This window comes from Schistocerca piceifrons, chromosome 7 (genome assembly GCF_021461385.2).
Source record: "Schistocerca piceifrons isolate TAMUIC-IGC-003096 chromosome 7, iqSchPice1.1, whole genome shotgun sequence".
In the NCBI taxonomy this organism is placed as follows: domain Eukaryota; kingdom Metazoa; phylum Arthropoda; class Insecta; order Orthoptera; family Acrididae; genus Schistocerca; species Schistocerca piceifrons.
This window is the reverse complement of record NC_060144.1, coordinates 289,821,998-289,840,684: the sequence shown is the minus strand read 5'-3', so window position 1 is coordinate 289,840,684 and position 18,687 is coordinate 289,821,998. Positions and strand designations below refer to the sequence as shown.

Here is an 18,687-nt window from a genome sequence, read left to right as displayed (position 1 = left end):
TCAAAAGAGCAAAGATGCTCTTGAATACTTACGAGAAATGATCGTAACCGAAGAAAACATTCAAAACATAAAAAAATTCCGTTGTAAAGTAAGAAAATTCAATAACCATCAAGAGAAAGACAAGAAATGTGGAAAACTCTTCACCAAGGAACATAACCAACAGCAGAGCAATCGAGTGAAAAAGTACTGGGAAGATAGGGAGAAACAATTGCTATAGGTAATTCTTTTACATTGTCTACAGTTATCCAGAATCGACGTTAGAAGATGACTTCCCAAAGCAAGCGTTAGAATGATATACAACGAAAGCGTAAACATCGAAAGACGAAGATAACCTGAAAATCTCATGCATTAAAAAAGAAAAAAAAATTAATGAGTGGCATCGAGACAATGAAATAAATGAAAAACTTGGCAATATAAGAAGATTTAAAAATATTTGCAGACATCAGCAAAAATCACAGCTACGCGTTTTTGGCGGACTGATCGCAGGAAGTTCTTTACGAAATAACTAACAGCCTGGTGACGAAGCTGTGACTTGTAAATACACAACGGTAAGGTCACGAGTGCTCGTAGGTATCGATTATAGAGGTCGATGCGCCTGCGTGCACTGTGTCAGTGATGTTAGCTTTACGGTAGTCGTGTAATGGAAGTCAATGGTGGTGGTAGAAACACAGAGGCTGTGCGGTCGCCCTCAGCGCGGCCAGACCCTCAATAATAGCCGTAATCAGAATTTGTGCTGGCTTACATAACATGCAACACTGCAGTGTGTCTTGGACTGCAATGCTGCATGTTACGTGGGTCACCAGTGTGGAGAGTATGAAGATTAATATTTGACTTTGACCCATGTAGACATTACCCCTCATTAGTTTTTTGAGACGAACAACTGATTGTCTCAAATTTGTGTTAACAAATAAATTCATTTGTCTATGTTAAAACACAACACGGACTTTTAGACCCATGCAACCTAAATTCCTACCGTTTGGCATGCAGCCCACTAATACAGCTGAAACATTTATAATTCCGAGCCTATCACCCTTATCCACTTGCCACGGTCATGTACCAGCTTCAAGCAGATTTAGGTATTTCAATTAACAGTGCCAGAAAATCTGTAGGAACAGGTACAAAACGCAATTGAAAATTCGTAAGGCTATTATTTATTATTAATACAAAAATAAAACAGCTAAAAGGAAATATAAATGAAGGAAAGATAACTTAGTTTCAAAGGGAGAATATTAGAGGTGAACGGATACAAACGATAATATCTGTGAAAATGAAGAAGTTTTACAATTTTTGTTGAACGGATAGTCTGCTGATCAACGAATATGAAATTCGAATAAACTAAAGAGAGACGAAGTAGAAATAAGGAATCAGTGATAAAATTCCGATGCTCTTTTGTGTTAGTTGTGTGCTGGCGTGTAAACCGTTGTATCAGTAATATTTCATTTGTTAAAAGTTTCGAGCATAGATCATACATGACATCGTAAAACATGTATTCGGATAGTGACTAAAATAAATGGATGCAATCGTGTTTAGATATGGTCTCAATTCGAAGACTGGTTTGATGGTGCTCTCCGCTCTACTCTTACCTGTGGAATCTTCATCATAACTATTGCATCTTACATCGATTTTAATCTGCTTTCTACAGTCAAGCTTTGGTCTGTCTTTACAAATTCTACCTTCAATTTTCCATCACAGTACCGTATTAATGTTACTTGATGAAAAGGAATGCGTAGCATCAACTGATCTTTCCTTTTACTGAAGTTGTGCCATAAATTTCTTTTCTCCCAATTTGATTTAATATTCCCTCAATAGCAATAAGATCTGAAAACCAAGTCTCCAGCATTCATATCATCTCAAACGTTTCTATTTTTATTTTGTCTAAACTGTTCATCGTTCACGTTTCATACGCGAAGAGCGCTACGCACCACACAAAGACCTTTTGCAAACACTTCCTAAGACTGAAATTTGTATTCAGATATATCTATCTTTTTCAAAAACGCTCTCATTTTGTACTCTCTCTACTTCATCCATCGTCGGTTATTATGGAAACTGATCTATTAGATCCTGATATGACTATTAGATTCTCAGTTGTCACATAGTATTACAAATATGTCATGGAAAGTCAATTTGTAGTTATCGCAGGCATATGTGAGCTACAGGAGCCCAGTGGATTGAGCAACACGATGCCATAAATAGTTCAGTTACGAGTATAACGCCTTTAAAATTTAGGTCAGCAATAATATAAAAGGTAGCACTATCACGGACAATGAAACAACTTTTACCTTGTATACGTAGGCAAACGTCGGAAACCAATGAACATGTTTGCATGCTTAATTAAAACAGAAGTCAGTTATCGACAGGTTGTAGTGAGCATATGTCAACGCCAGGTAAACTTGTAAATGAAGGTCTGCGGCACATGTTTACAGCGTGTGGTCATAAATACATCGTCCGCCCAAAAAGTTCCCAAACTGGTCTCATTCTTGGGGCACAAGCGGCGGCAGCACGTTAACTACGTTGGCGACTTGAATTCACAAAGCCAAACAACAGATGTGCATTCGAAAGTGGCAGCCAGTGATAAGTAGTGGATGTGTGGCCGTAGTGTGTCATCGTCGTAGTGTCACAAACCTCAATGCAGTAACATCACTAAATCAAGTTTACAAATTATAGAGTGTAGCAATCAGTCGCCCTATTTTAGATTTTAAACAAAAATCCAGATTTCGGCTAGTGGCTAGCCATTCTGAATGCACTATTTTTCGGGTGTCAGTCATATTTCTTTGAATACTATTCAGTTGGATAATTTCAGTGCTGTGTAACTTGGAAACGGCGCAAGGTTTCGAATTTTTCTTTAGACTGTTATGTCTCAGCACAACCTACCCTGCAATGCACTTAAAAGATTTTCAGACTGTTTCAGATCAACATGTGTATGTATATTTGGGACGTACGAAGGAGGTCTAAATGCTCTCTGTGATCAATACACAGAGAATATGAGTCACAGAAAATTTAAATGCATAGAAGGATGTTAACGACAGAGTCTCTCTATATACAATATGTGTTACAGTGCGTAGCGAAATAAGATACAATTGAAAATATACGACAGCAGATGGGAATATTTAGCGAAATCATTAAGCATTGAAACTACAAACCAGTACTGCCTTCAGCATAAAATATTGGCCTAGGTAATACAAATTTATTTGAAATGTTACCCTTTCGATTAAGTCCGCATCTAATTTGTCTCAAATTTCATAAGTGGCCTACCTTGACAAATAATGATCGAGCCATTTTTAACAACCGTAGGCTGTTAGTTTTAATCCTTTAGGCCACGCATGTCAGTTTCGACCTTAGGACCTTGTTAGACCTCTGCAGTATAACACCGGAAGTACAGTATATAAGTAAGATATTAGTGGGTAAGAGGAATAAAACTACAGCCTATGGTGGTTAAAATAGTTCCTTCATTTAAACGATCCATTGAGGCCGTAGACCCATACATGAAAAACTTATTGAAGAGAAATGAAACAGACTTTTAGAGCGTTGTGTGTTACAATTAAATGCGCAGCCCTAAGAGATAAACTAGGTGTTCCACATATTTTCACTGCATTTGGATGCAATAATGAACTTGTGTCGACTGTGAATTACGATTTCTTTCAAACGTTCGTGGATCGTTACGTAAATCTAGACAAGCCTGTATAATTTGTTCCTCCAGATTGTCCACCGTACGAACGAAAGTCCTGAGCACTTGACATTTGATATGACACCAGGCAGAGAAATTCATAATATTTAATTTTGACGATTATAGAGTTCGAGGAATAAGCCACGATCGCCATATCGATTTTGTACCGTACTGCTGCTGTAGATTTACATACACAGTAAAATTTCCCCGTATCCCGCCTTGCACCTACCACACGCCCTGGCCACAGACCAAGGGCTAAATTTGTTACCAGTTAAAGGAAGACGTAATCAAAAGAAATTCCATTGACTAAGGCTGCAGCAGAGGCTCATAACCACCCGTCGACAGTTGTCTCGTAAACGGTTCGTTATTGTATTCACATTTAATGAATTGTTTTCTATTTATTATTGCGTACTATGACTGGTAAGAGTTTTCGGTTTTATATGTGATACATCTTCGATACAAAGTGATTCAGAATTCCTGTTACATGTTTGTAGGGATTGTGGAGAGGACTTACTATGTGAGGATGAAAATGTACCGCTTGGACGTAAAATCAGTTTGAAGATTGGATCACTTTTAAATTTCTCGCATCGAAATACGCGCACTATGGGCATAATGCCTTTTGAGTACTTGCCCTCGGGTGCTCTTCTACGCATCGAAGGAGCACCACAGCCAAACCTCCTAGTTTCGAACATACCAATTTCTCATAGCCTTTGTTGTGGTCAGACGAAGATGTTATATTATGTCATAACTACATGAGGGACTGATGATGGTGCCCTCTTCTCAGATTGTGTGCATAGCGTATAGTGGCAGAACTGAAAGTGATCCAATATCCAAACTCATTTATATCCAGGAGAGAGAGAGGTTCCTTATCAAAACTTCATCTATTAAGTCTCTTCTATAACCCTATAAACCTGCAACAGTAATTTTTAATCATCCTGCGCACTGAGTGTTAGGGTTACAAATCTAGGTATTTATATTAATGACTGATACCAGTGAACTGAACAACATTACATCCGTGTTGACTTCATTTGCAGAGTAATAAGTGAAGCTATTACAAGTAGTATGGCTTTAAATTTGATAGTACCACCAAGTGTGAGGGGCACAAGCAAGCCATTAATGCTTCTTTCGACTGGCCAGTAGACCAGGTAGTGAAATGTGGATGTGCAGAAGCAACACTGTATAGTCTATACTGATAGGCATAGACCACCTTATGGTGCAGTTACGACCGTTCAGAAAGCAACAGATAGTACATTATGTGTTGGTGCGAAGACTGTCAGACGCGGAGAAAAAACATGTGACACACTAAAGTGGCACACATTAAGATACCAATGATGACAATACCTGTACCTAGGCCCATAATACCCTGTATACCTAGCAATATCAGGAGTTGCCACCAGAAATAAAGAGGAGCATCTTCTGTACGGCTGCTGGAAAACTGAGCGTTATGTTGGCAAATATTTATTTATTTACTTCTATTAACTTTGAGTTTTAGGCACTATAATACGTCATGTTACATCTACGATTGCTACTTTTATTTTATTCTACATGTGTTTGGTCAATGGAATTATAATAAAATCCAGCTCTTACAATAATGAGTCAGTAACCTTCTATTACGTCTTATAGTAGTATGTTTGTGCCTCACAACGTTACAGCAAAGTTGGAATTAACTTATAATGTAATACAATTACTTAGGATATGCTCTGTGGTATACGTTTATGGCATTGTTATACTACTTACTATTATTGTATCAAATTACTATAGCTATTCGACCATGCCTCGCGACAGTAATGAGTCAGAAAACGAGAGAGCGTATGCAGATGTTTCTACATCTAGCATTCAGTTTCAGTCTCTAGCCAGGATACACGGACAGAGTTCCTGACCCTTGGAACCAGCACTTGTTACTGTGCTGTTACATGGCCTGTGAGATGATCACACGAGAACACGTACATCTAGCGCTGAGCCAGAAATCACCATACACTCTTTCTCTCCATGCAGCGATCCACTTCACTACCTTTTCGCCACAAGCTACCATCCTGTACCGCCATACTCTCCATCTCCTTAGGTTTCGAGGGCAGAATTCCCAGAATTGCCCTTCTGCAGACCTCCACGACCAACAGTAGTAGTTGCATGTATGGCGAGATACAGAATTTTTCGCTTCAGGTTATGTTAGTAGATATTAGTATGCGTTGTGTCCACCCTTCGTCTTTATGAAGGCTTGAAATCTGGTGCGAACACTTTCATTGATGCTTCTGAGTACTTGTAGAGGTTTGGAAACCCATTCTTGCCCAAATACTGAACCAGAGAAGGTTTGATGCAGGGGTGTCTGGTATGAAGTCGACGTTCTGATTCATTCCAAAGGGGTTGCATGCATGTCCGAAGGAACATTGCATCGTTCTTCTGTGACAACACAGGCACTGCAGTATCACATTTATCCGCCGATACCAGGAAGTGACTTTCAACATAATGTCCTCCCCTGTATGGGGAATACATAATGTGTGTACGATTACAGGTTGTGGCGCAGGAACGACGCCATATGGAAGTTTGGGTCTGGCCGTGAGTCGTGCAATGATAGCGAAAGAGCTTTACGCGACCGCTCGTGTAAAGCAGGATACCTAGGTTCGAGTCTCTATCCTAAGCTTATTTGCATTGTCATCACTCCATTGGACACCTGGCTCTCGTTCGTCTTCGCAGTCGCGCATAAATTTAATGCAATACAGTACTATCTTGTTTAATCATTCCCTTGGAAAATGTCACCAAGGTTTTTTGTATTGCAGGCAATTTATTTTTCATCTCTAAAAACTTGTGCTAACATGGCATGTGTTTCTTCTATACTTATCTAAGTTAAATAGCATTTTATAGAAATAATTCTTATCACTTTAGTCTTATAACGAATGTTAGTTACTGTCATGTTCGACCGACAGTTTAGAGATACTTAGGATGCACCATTTTTAAATCGTTCTCCCGAAATCCACAACCACGGATATTTCTCTTTGTACCAGATAACAGTCGAAAAGCCGAAAACTGATTAGTTAAGGAATAATTATTGTAGAGTATTTCAGAGTGATTTTTAATCATAAACAGTTTGCACTTATGGGGTGGGATGGACTTTCCAGCAATTGTTAATATATCCACGTGTGAGACGGTAGGACGCAGCCGCGCTGCTGGAGTGTGTGAGGGCCAGGAGCTGAGCTGGTGTGTGCTATCGGTTGCAGGGCCGGCCTGAGAGCCCTGCCCCATAACGCCAAGATGCACTACAACCTGGCCAACGTGCTGCGGGACGCCGGCAACGCCGACCTGGCCGCCGAGCACTACCGCGAGGCTCTCAGGTGAGTGGCGCCGCATCTCCGCAGTTAGTCTGAGCCACCGACGGGCACGGGCCGCAGCGGCCCCCTCACTGCGCCGTAGAGCTGTGTCCCACAGGACAGGCGCGTTAGCTAGCGCTACTTGTGCTTCGTGAAATTGTTCATTTTTACCATGCTGCTGCCCGAGGGCAACAGTGAGCACATTACTTTCTGCTATAAGGTTAATCCTTGTCAACAGTTCTCACAAACCTTTATGGTGGATATTTCGGTTTCGCATTAACTGAAGCATTCGATGCCACTTCTGAGCTCAGTGCTAAATTGTCAGCTTTCTTACTAACCGAGACCTCGGGAGGTCGTTCTGTCACCACAGCCTTCCTTCTAAATCTAATGTAGACAAAAAAGAAATATTTTCAGTCTTCTGTTCACTTTCTTTTGTTTATGACGTCACATAAATCCTCGACGTCATGTTAGGAGATGAGAACGATATCTGATATCGATAGGTTCCTTTTATGCTTTAGACTATGTAAAAATTACCAGTAACCCTCCGAAAATAAGAAATATGACATCATTTAAATCGTCATCGTTACGCTACGAGATGAAACCGACTTCTGGTATCAGTAGATTCCGTTGACCACTGGTTTCGATTTTCTAGACATTACGAAGAGTCCTATAAAAGTAAACAGTACTATGCAGGTACGCATATGTCGCTATTACAGTTACAAATTATAAAATAATTTTTAAATTTAAAAGTAGTACCATAAATATTGCATCAAAATATGCTGTACATCAACGTTTCCTGGAGGCTGCTACTAGAGGGCTGACTGGGGTTAGCCGCTATAAGTCCTCCTGCACACAGTCGTAGCTGTAGAAGCTAAGTTTTGTTTACATGGGGGGGGGGGCAGTACATCATGCCCATGTTTTTGAAATAGTTTAAATTTTAGAATTACGATAAAAATTATTGTATTTACTGATTGCTTCTGCCAGATTTCGTAACTGTTTTAAAATTTTCAGTAAAACTTAACCCAAAACCTTAAGTATTACTGGTGAATCGACTTTTCACAACAATGGTCATATTCATATTTTCAGGTTCAACACCATTATTTCACATCAGTATATATATTTAAGAGGCACGTTGTGAACAAACCTCAACGACCATGAACGGAATTTCTGATTTTTTAATATTTTTTGTGTTGGCCGTAACCCCTCCCCTGAGCCAGTTACACGTTATTGAAAATTCTTTGGTATTGCTAAGGGTGTCTGAAAAACTTTTCACGCTCTGTGCCATACTTATACATTAGTATCGGCTTAGAAAGTATGTTGTTAATAAAACTTAACAGCAATTAAGTATTTCTTTGGTGGGTATGAATTTCACCTCGAAACTTGACTAGTAGAAAGGATCGGTTCGTTGGACACGTTTTGAGACATCAAATGATTACCAGTTTAGTACTGGAGGGAAGCGTGGAACGTAAAAATCGTACAGGGAGGCGAAGAGATGAATTCACTAAGCAGATTCAGAAGGATGTGGGTTGCAGTAGGTACTCGGAGACAAGGGGCTTGCAAAGAATAGAGTAGCATGGAGACCTGCAGCAAATCCGTCTTTGGACTGAAGACCAGAACAATAACACAAAGTCCAGCTCTCTCCTCCCCCCCACCTCCCCCCCCCAACCCAACTGGTAGTACATGTTACAGAAAATGTGTGGCGTTGCTAGGGTTAACTCTAACGTAAAACAATAACCCTAACGTAAAACAACGCATGAATCATTTACGATACTGTAGAGGTGTCACGGTTAAAGAGCGTATTTCAACAGCTATGTAGCGTCGGCACATGTGTAGAGATCGTAGCCACTGGCGAATAATAACGTGACGTGTTTATAGGCAAAACAGGTGTAGTAAGGTCAGGTCTATATGAAAGAGTCAGCAATGTATTCAGTGAACGTGGTCAGCATCAGTTGGTTAAAACGCACGAAAAATCAATGCTGGCTGGGCCGCATATTGTTGCTGAAACTAAGTTTACTAGGGCTCTAAAACTTGCTCATTCCCAACAACATTACGCACTATTTTTTGCCACACCCATTGTAGTCAAATGCTCGGCAAAACTGCCAGCCACTGATGACCGACAAAGCTTGCAGCAGTAATTTCCGAGTCAGAAGTTTTTACGCGGACTTCACTATGGCCATGAAAAGTGCGACAGCAGAAAAATGGAAGGGAGTGCGGCTCTTCTGGATTTCCATTCCACGAGAAGGAAAGGTAACAAGAAAAAGCTTAATCGATGTTTGTCAATGCGTTCTCTTTAAGTAGGAAACTACCTGGGAAACTAACACATGTGCTGGTACTGAATACATACTTTTTACAAAATGCTGAAACCTTGTTCGAGTATTGATAATACCAATCACAGTTTTGAATCTCCTTACAGTAGTTGGCCACAACGCTTCAGTTTTTGCCTACTGGTGATTCACATAGAGGTTTCATGTAGCACTGTGAAGTGCACTTCTCATCGACATGCCTCTTAATACCAGAATGTTTGTAACGCGTTAGTGGAAAGAACCTAGAAATTCATTACACTACTATGAAATAACAATGAGATTTGAATGTTTACATGTTATTGTGTTTCACCAGTATAGTGGTAAAGCTATGACTGTTACAAGTACAAGACATGTACGACTGCCGTTATAGGACATGAAAGTATTGTACTCAATTACCGTAACTAAAAAGAGAGAACTGGAAAATTGCTGCCCTTGGACAAGAAGACAGTAATTAAATTATAGAAATGTTTTGAAATCGTAAGAACCTGTGTAGAAGAAAATTTGGGCTCACTATTGCAGATCTTTGTATACATTACTATCGGTGTTCCAGAGTTCTGGTAGTGATGAGATAACACATAATTGTATTGAATCCATTGTTGTCTCGTTTACACACCTCTACATTCCTGTAGACAGCAAAAGTCGAGTGCCTCCACGTATGCACGCTTACTTTCGAACGAAAGGGAAATAATACTATTACACCGATCAGATTAGGTGACTTCTCATTGCGGCATTGCAGGCTCAGACAGAGAAAGAAGCATTTACGCCCAAGGCCATATGGTCAGACGGTGGACAACAGCAAGACATCGGCAATATGCTTGCAGCTGAACGCAGAAGCCTCCTCCACCACCACCTATAATGGCCGCCTGTACCTCAAATTTTCGTGCATCGCAGCAACATTGCTTCAATTTTGATGGAAACATTATTGTAGCCACACAGTGCCGTCACTTACGGCCCCTGTGAACGTACCTTAAGTGCCAGTTGTGAGGTAACGGGTGAGTTGTGGCGCCCTGAAAATACTTTAAGTTCGCAATTGGCGTGGCCACACGGCAAGCCCGGGTTCGTCAGCAACCGCGTGGTGCCGAACATTAGCTGGAGCAAGAGGGGTAGCCCCAGCGCGTGATCCAGACCGACCACATGGCTGAGAATTCCATGCTGACGTTGTGTCGAGGACTGTGTTTTGTGTCAATGAAGGAGATTTGTATGCCGGGAGTGCCAAAGATGGTGGACTTTGTGAAACCATAATGGCAGACATTTCACAGTTCATGTAGAAATTAATAATACCCAGAGAACATAAGTACTCCACAGTTACACGAAAAAACAGTAGCAGCATGTTTATAAATATATTTATTTATGTATGTCTTTGTTTATATCCAATATATACTATTCATGAAGAAATTGGTCAAATATTTACTGTGCTTTAGAAAGCACAGAGACATTAGGCTACTGGCCTACTTTTGTTTCTGTTCCTTTGATATATATTTATTTCATTTGTTTATGTATCTAATAATGTGTCTTAGAGCATGCTTATGGTCCATCCGAAGAAATATTTATTTAATTTCAAGTTATTTAAATGTAAATCCAGTATTTCGTATGTTTTTCAATATGTTTGCGAGTTTACGTTGGCTTGGAGATATGGTGGGGGCTCTGTAGACAATCAGAGCGCTCATTACTATGGTAGGCGACTACCGAAGTCAATTGAGGAACTGGATGGAAGTGGGGGTGGAGCATCGAGTCGCACAGGAGGCAGGGAGTGCTGGACAGGAAGGCGTAACGGACAGTCACAGGAAATACTTGCAAAGTGTTGAGCAGTTTGTGTGTGGTCGCGGGATATTTCGTAGTGCCGACTTGTGCACTTGTGAGATTTCCATGGCTTCTGCATTGAAGACGTAGTACGTGTTTAGAAGTGAATATCTCGTGAGCTACTTTGTTGCTCATAACTAATTACCTGAAGTAGGAATCTATTGTTTCCCTGTTATTCAACTTATATTTTATTTAATTGCTCGGCCTTCGACACCAAGCTTTCTTAAAGGTACTTCTGCTACAGTACTCATCTTTTAAAGTCGTTAAAATAGTACCTGCAGATTTTATTTCATTGCAATCTTTCATTTATAAATTTCTGTGTTACATTGAGAATTTACAATTACCGAGTGAAAGAAACCTTCAACCATTCGATTCATGTGTATATTCATATTGTATACTGTAGACTCAGCCATACTTTGCCTGTAATGCAGCAACTACGTATCCCAGCCCCTAGACAACGAAACCAGCCAAAACTTTTAATATTTCAACTCTGAGTCTGAGGGTAGGTAGTTGAGGGTCATATTTTTATTCGAAAGTCCGCACGGTGCTGCCACCGATGCTTTTTGCTTTGATGAAGTTGCCAAGATTCAGAAGTTCAAATGGTTCAAATGTCTCTGAGCACTATGGGACTTAACAGCTGTGGTCATCAGACCCCTAGAACGTAGAACCACTTAAACCCAACTAACCTAAGAACATCACACGCATCAATGCCCGAGGTAGGATTCGAACATGTTACCGTAGCAGCCGCGCGGTTCCGGACTGAAGCGCCTAGAACCGCTCGGTCACAGCGACCGGCGATTCAGAAGTAATTTATTTTGTATCTTCTTTTGACATGCCAGACGGCAATCACTGGTTTTTTACATTCACAGTTACCTGTATCAGCAGTGATTTACTGACCTCTCCATATTACATTTTGCTGCGAACAGCGATTGATTTCCTGTACACAAATGTACAACGACAAATACATACTGACATTCTTAACTAAAATACACATGCATAGGCAATGTAGTGATCACCACTCACCCTATAATAAAAGAGGGAAGAAGCACTAATAGTGGCTTCCCGCATCAGACATATTTCGTGAGACGTTTCCAGTTCTACATCTGCTTAGTCCTCAGGAAGCACTAGAAATGACAGTTGTTCAATGAAGATTGATATACTTCGTGTGGAGTACCACAAATTAAAAGAACAAAACTAGGTACAGTCAAAGCACTGGAGGTTTCACTCGGTCGAGGTACAGAACTGATATAGCGCCTTTACAGTGGCAGAGGTAGCTGTTGCACGAGGACGAAGGGCGAGACCAGTGCTCTCTTGCACTTTTTTGTATCAATACAGTAGCGAGTGTGTGTCTCTGTACACAAAGAGACGTCACTTAGGCGCCCAAAACGGAAGACACGAATCACGTCTGCTGTCTGTCATGAGGCGAAACCATGACAAAACGGAATGTGAAGAATCCATAGGAGCTATAATGTTCACCAATACTACTTGGTGGTTACGTAGGTAACAACTTCCAGAGACAATAAAAATTTGATTATTTCAGTACTTCTTATAATTATTGAACAAAATTAAAAACTTAAAATGTTTCATTGAGAGGTATAAACTGTTCACTTTATCATCATTGTTTTAGATGAGATTACTGCCAACTGTTAACATGTTCTGCTAATGTTTATTTCGAACGACGCAGGAGCGGTATAACTGTGCTGAATCAAAATGTATCATATTTTCTGAATTGACTTGGTATACTTGCAGCAGACAAAACACATTCCATAACCACATTCTTTTAAAGAGAAACAATCTAAAAGAACAACAAGAAAATATAAATGTTTCTTCACGGTCGTACAATGCAGCTGTGTGCGTGTGTGTGTGGGGGGGGGGGGGGGGGTCAATGGTACATTGGCTTTTAATATAGTGGGTGAATCACCTAAAACTTGCATCGCAAATGCTGCGGGCATGGAAAGTGCTTTTCACAGAATGGATTGGCAGTCAGTGGCTCGCACTGTTACATAATAAACAGATTGTAACAATTGTGGCGTCTTGCCCACTCGTCGCGCATAGGGTGCCTAAGGGATGCTGAGTTCTCGCAATCATCGTCGTCGTTGGCTGACACTCGTATCCGAGTTTTCATTTCTGTCCTGAGATTTCCTTTATTCAGGCGTGGAAGTGTCGTTGATGGCTTAGCAATCCAATCATAGCGTGGAACAGGTGGCCACGGACATTGCAGCTGATGGAAGGTGGAGGACGTGTCTGAGCCTGTTGGAGTTTACGTCTCCGGCGTTTGTCATTCTCCATTCTTCGACGTTCCAGCTCAAAATTTTGAAGACATTTGAGGTAACTGAGCGCCAGCGACTTCGATCTTCTGCTATTGTGGACCAGTTACTCGGATCGATGTTCAAGTTTTTTTGATTTTTCTTGTACTGATCTTTATAACGTTTGAGAGGGGCACCTCGTGGCCTATTACCTGTGCTCACTTCGCTGTACAGCATTTGGCGTGGAAGTCTGTCATTTTTCATCCGCTGGACATGTCCGACCCATCTGAGTTGATGCCCAATGATAAGAGCTTCCATGTTATACACTTTTGCTTTCTCTAGAACAGCCGTGTTGGATATAAAGTCATACCATTTCAGGTTCATAATATATCTTACCTTCTGTTGGTTGAAGCGTTCTAGCTTCTTCAGATCACAGCAATATAACGTTCAGGTTTCGCAACCATACAGCAGGGTGGAAATGACTACAGCTTTGTACACCATCAGTTTGGTGTACAGTGTTAGATCTCTATTCAGGAAGACACGCTTTGTAGGACATCCAAATACTACATGGGCAGCACGTAATCTATTCTCCACATCTTTTCCAGATGAGGAGTTGGATGACAGTATGCTTCCTAGGTAGAGGAAATGGTCCACTTGTTCCAAGGGTGTATCATAAATGGATATGCTGAAATCAGGAACGGAGGAGTCAAGAGTTGGCTGCGACATCACCTTTGTCTTTGGGATATTGTTGGAGAGACCAAGTCGTTCGTACGCCCTGCTGAAGGAATCAACTGACAGCTGCAACTCTGCAACTGAATGAGCTGGAGAAGCATTGTCATCAGCATACTGCAGCTCTGTCACACGAGCGGTACAGGTGAACCTTTTTGAATGGAGTCTGGACTGGTTGAATAATCCTCCATCGAACCTGTACTTTAGTTCTATTCCTGCATTATTTACGGATGTCTCGTAAAGCATGCATCTCGGAATGCTACACAACAATTCAAGGTAATAATATTACTAGTTTTATTTCAGTTAAGAAGATTGACAATACTTAAACTGGAACCGACAATGGTGTCGCAAGCGATGGGCGGCATGCAACATAAATCCGAGTCCTTTGCTATATACAATGTTCATGCAAGATTACACACAGTTTGTCGATCACTAATACCGGCTATTGTAGCGTTCTCTGCTAGGCTTGTCCGTACGATGTCCGAATGCTGAGCAAATACTGGGCGCCCACGGCTGGCAGGCGCGGCAATTATATTCTCCTCTTGTTGAGGCCGTTGCTGCACCATTGGCCTACGTGGTTTCACCGCCTTCTCTTCTCTTGCGTTCTTCATCTTCGTTCCGGCGCTTATGGGTACGCCTGATCATTCCTCCCCCCCGACCCCCCACCCCTCCCCCCCCCCCCCCACTGCCCCTGCTCCCAAAAGCGATGGTCCGTCCGCGTGCAGGGAGTGCGGTCACTGAGGGAGAAGCAGCAGTGTGGGTGCATCGCCGGGCAGGAAGCTGTGGCTGCAGAGGACGTCAAGCTTCCGGCCGTACCCCGCCATCCAGCCTGCGCTCTGGCGGAAACGTCCGCTGGAAAACGACCAAAAGGGTACGCGTCCATCTGCTGCTGTCATGAACCAGATAAAGAACACGTGGCTGCTGCGGTGTGGGCGAGTCCATCTCCATCGCTAGGACGAGAGGAGGCGGAGGAGGCGAAGGCTCCATCTCCATGGGGTCGACGTGTCGTGACGACACACTCTGGCGGCTGCTGTGGCCGTGCTGTTCTCTGGATCCTTGAATCTGGGGGAAGAGATATTGAAAGATCAGACAGAGGCGAAGTTGATTTTGATGACAGCGTTGCAAGCCATCGGAACCTGAAAGAAGATACATGCAAGCGCCAAGTCGACGGACGATCTCGCCTCGCGCCGACCGTCTGCTGCCGCTAAAAACTCTGTAAAAAACAATATCATGCTGCGCGAAGCGATACTGCGGCCTTCCTTCGGTGCCTGATGCCGAGGATGGTGGAGCAGGTAGAGCAGTGTCCGATGGGGGCGGCCGTGAAGCAATTCCGCCGGCGATGGTCCATCTCTTGGGAGCGAACAATATGAAGCTAGAAACAGCTGCGGTGCTTGATCCCTGGTGTGTGCGGAGCGATGTTTGGTCATCTCCTGCTTGAAGGTTCGGACAAAACGTTCCGCTTCGCCGTTTGACTGTGGATGGAACAGAGCAACAGTTAGTTGCTGTATGCCATTGCGTTCACGGAATGTTTCAAATTCATTCGACGTGAACTGATGTCCATTGTCTGACACTATTACTTCAGTGGCAAAAAATCAATGACAACACCTGAATTGTGCTACGTTACGTTGTCGCGTTCATTGGCACAGCAAAAGGAAACTTGCTGTACCAGTCAACTACAATCCACCAGTGAGTGTTCCATAAAGGTCCCCCAAAGTCTATGAGCACTCGTTGACGTGGCGATAGCGACGCAGGCCAAGAAGATAATTTTTGTGATGGAGCAGACTGATTTTCCGCACATGCGTGACACTGTAACGTCATTTGTATTATTTGGGCGTCCATACCCTTCCAAGCACAGTGTCGACGCGCTGTTTCGTACTAACAATCCCCCAGTGTTCTTGATGAAGTAACTGCCACACTTCCTTTTGCAAAGGTTTAGGGATCAACACACGTGACTGTCCACTATCATTCTGGACAAGAATCACACGTTTCTGTACAGTGAGGCTATACCGACAGGCAGAACAAGATACGCAAATGTATGTTAGAAAAATGTTCAAGTCGGAATCAGCTTCCATGGCCTGTACAGTTTTCTTATAGTTCAGCTCAAAATTCTGAAGCAATTCAAAATTCTGAGCATCGATGTGACAACATGATGCAGCAGAAGCGTCAATGTTTGTATCAGGGCCGGTCGGAAGACGTGAAAGTGCGTCCACAGAGGAAGCGTCAACTTGCAGCATAACTGGCTTGTCCGGATCAAAGTGAACTAAGCATGTTGAGCTGTCGGACGCTACACAATCTCGTACTGGTATTGAGATAACAACAAAGTCCATCTTTGCAATTTTTGGACTGTTCGTACAGGAACCGGTTTTGTCGGATGAAACAAGGACTGAAAAGGTTTGTGATCCGATACTAAGTAGAATTTTCTGCCATACAAATAGTGGAGAAGTTTGATGACACCATACACAATAGCCAAAGCCTCTTTCTCAATTTGTGAATAATTACACTGAGCATTGGGCAACACTTTTGATGCAAAAGCAGTAGGCCTTTCTTTATCACCAATTCAGTGAGAATGCAATGCACCGATTCCGCAAGAGGAATCGTCAACTTGGAATACAACTGCCTTGTCCGGATCATAGTGAACTAAGCATCGATCACTGAGCAATGCATCTTTAACTTTTTGAAAAGCTACTTAAACTCATCTGTACAAACAAAGGGGACGAAGCAAGCGATGCAGTGGAGGTACGATTTGTGCACCATTCGGTATGAACCGAACATAATAGTTCATTTTCACTAAGACTGACTGCAATTCTGTTACGTTGCGAGGAACTGGAAAATCTCGTATGGCTAACAAATACGACTGAAGAGGATATACACAGTGACTGTTTATGACAGGACCAAGGTACTACAACTCAGGTTTAAAATAAAATCACACTTGTCCAGTCTACACTGCAGTCCTGCATCAGATAACACACGAAACAAAGCACATAAATTTGCAATATGTTCTTCAGGAGTATGACCAGCTACTACAATATCGTCCAAATAGTTTTAAAAGGTTGGCGCTTGTGCAGTCAGCTGTTCCAAATACCGTTAGAAACTGGTGGGTGCGAAAGCATTGCCAAAACGCAAACGCGAATATTGAAACAAGCCCAAATAAGTATTTGTTACACAATTTTTTGAGATTCTTCATCGAGCGGTATTTGAAGACAAGCGTCGCGCAAATCAGTATTTGAAAAATAGCGTACAGCGCCTAATTTCTCCATGAGATCCTCACAGTTTGTGGTTTGACTGGAGACTTAAAGTCAATACAGAGGCGAATGCGAACTGAAGGTTTGGGGAGAAAAACCTATGGACTTGCCAATGACTAGCTGATATGAGCGCAATAACCCCACCATCTGGCAATTCCATAAGTTAAGCAGCGACTTTGTCCCAATAACGCAATGGGAACAGTTCTGGCCCGGCAAAATGTCGGCTGAACATATCCTTTCAACGTAATATGTGCCATAAATTTGTTAGCTTTGCCTAAACCTATAGGAAAGAGTTCTGGGAATTCTTTTAGCTGGCTGGCTAGACTCTCTTCTGCATTGAATGAAGACACTGACAAGACATTGTCCTGAATATTAAAGCCAAACAAATCAAAAGAATCAAGACCGAATATGTTCCCATATTCGCCTGATTATAGCACCGTTAAAGTCACTGTTCGCGTATGCGAGCAATACGAGGCAGGGAAAACACGTGTTTCAAGAACGGGAATGTCTTGTCCATTATAATCCGTCAGTTACGTGCTAGTTTTAGACAGGCGTGGGGAGCCTAACAGTTCATATTTGTGACTACTTAGCAATGTGACAGAGGAACCCGTTACCAACTGAAATTTCACACGTTCCCCACGAATAAGTAAATGAACCAAAAAAGTTCAAATGTTTGTAAAACTGTATGGGACTTAACTACTAAGGTCACTACACCACTTAACCTGAATAATCCTATGGACAAACACACACACCGATGCCCGAAGGAGGACTCGAACCTCCGCCGGTACCTGCCGCGCAGTCCATGACTGCAGCGCCTTACACCGCTCGGCTAATCCCGCGCTGCATAAATGAACAAAAAGTTAGTTTGACTGGCGTATCATTGTAGAAACTGCACCCTTCCCTGTTGCGGGCTTGGAATATACTGCATTAATGAAAGGGGTCTTGCGACTAAATTTTTGTGAGTGGGCCGAATTCTTATGTATATTCCGTTGCAAAAATACGGATTCTACGTGTTCTTTCTTGAGACAGGCGTAACACTGGGCTTGTCGGGAGAGGCATTCTTGACGACTTAATTCTGCGCGCCTGTGTAGCCGCTTGTTTAGGGAACTGTGTATGTGGCGTGAAAGGTTGTTTACTCGGTGTGGCTAGCGCGAGCCGCCGGTGCGGAATGGCGTGATCGGAAGCAACCCGACAAATAACTGGCTGCTTAAATGTATTAGCCGACAATGCACCGGAATCATACTGATCTAGTATGTGCAATACCTGCTGAAATGATGGATCGGACTGTTTCAAAATCTGTTCTCTGAGTTTTACATCAGACACATTGTACATGATCGCATCACGCAACATAACATCTGAATATACAGCCTAGCAAGCACATTTGAATTTGCATTTTGGAAG

General features: G+C 42.2%; 1 protein-coding gene across 1 annotated transcript in view; it reads left to right on the top strand.

Moving 5' to 3' along the window:
- The window catches only part of LOC124805635 (protein O-mannosyl-transferase TMTC1-like), a 654,220-nt gene that overhangs the window by 528,708 nt on the left and 106,825 nt on the right, over positions 1–18,687 (top strand). The window contains exon 12 of the mRNA XM_047266203.1: positions 6,877–6,990. Coding sequence (XP_047122159.1) covers positions 6,877–6,990 — 114 coding nt within the window. The remainder of the gene's footprint in view (positions 1–6,876; positions 6,991–18,687) is intronic.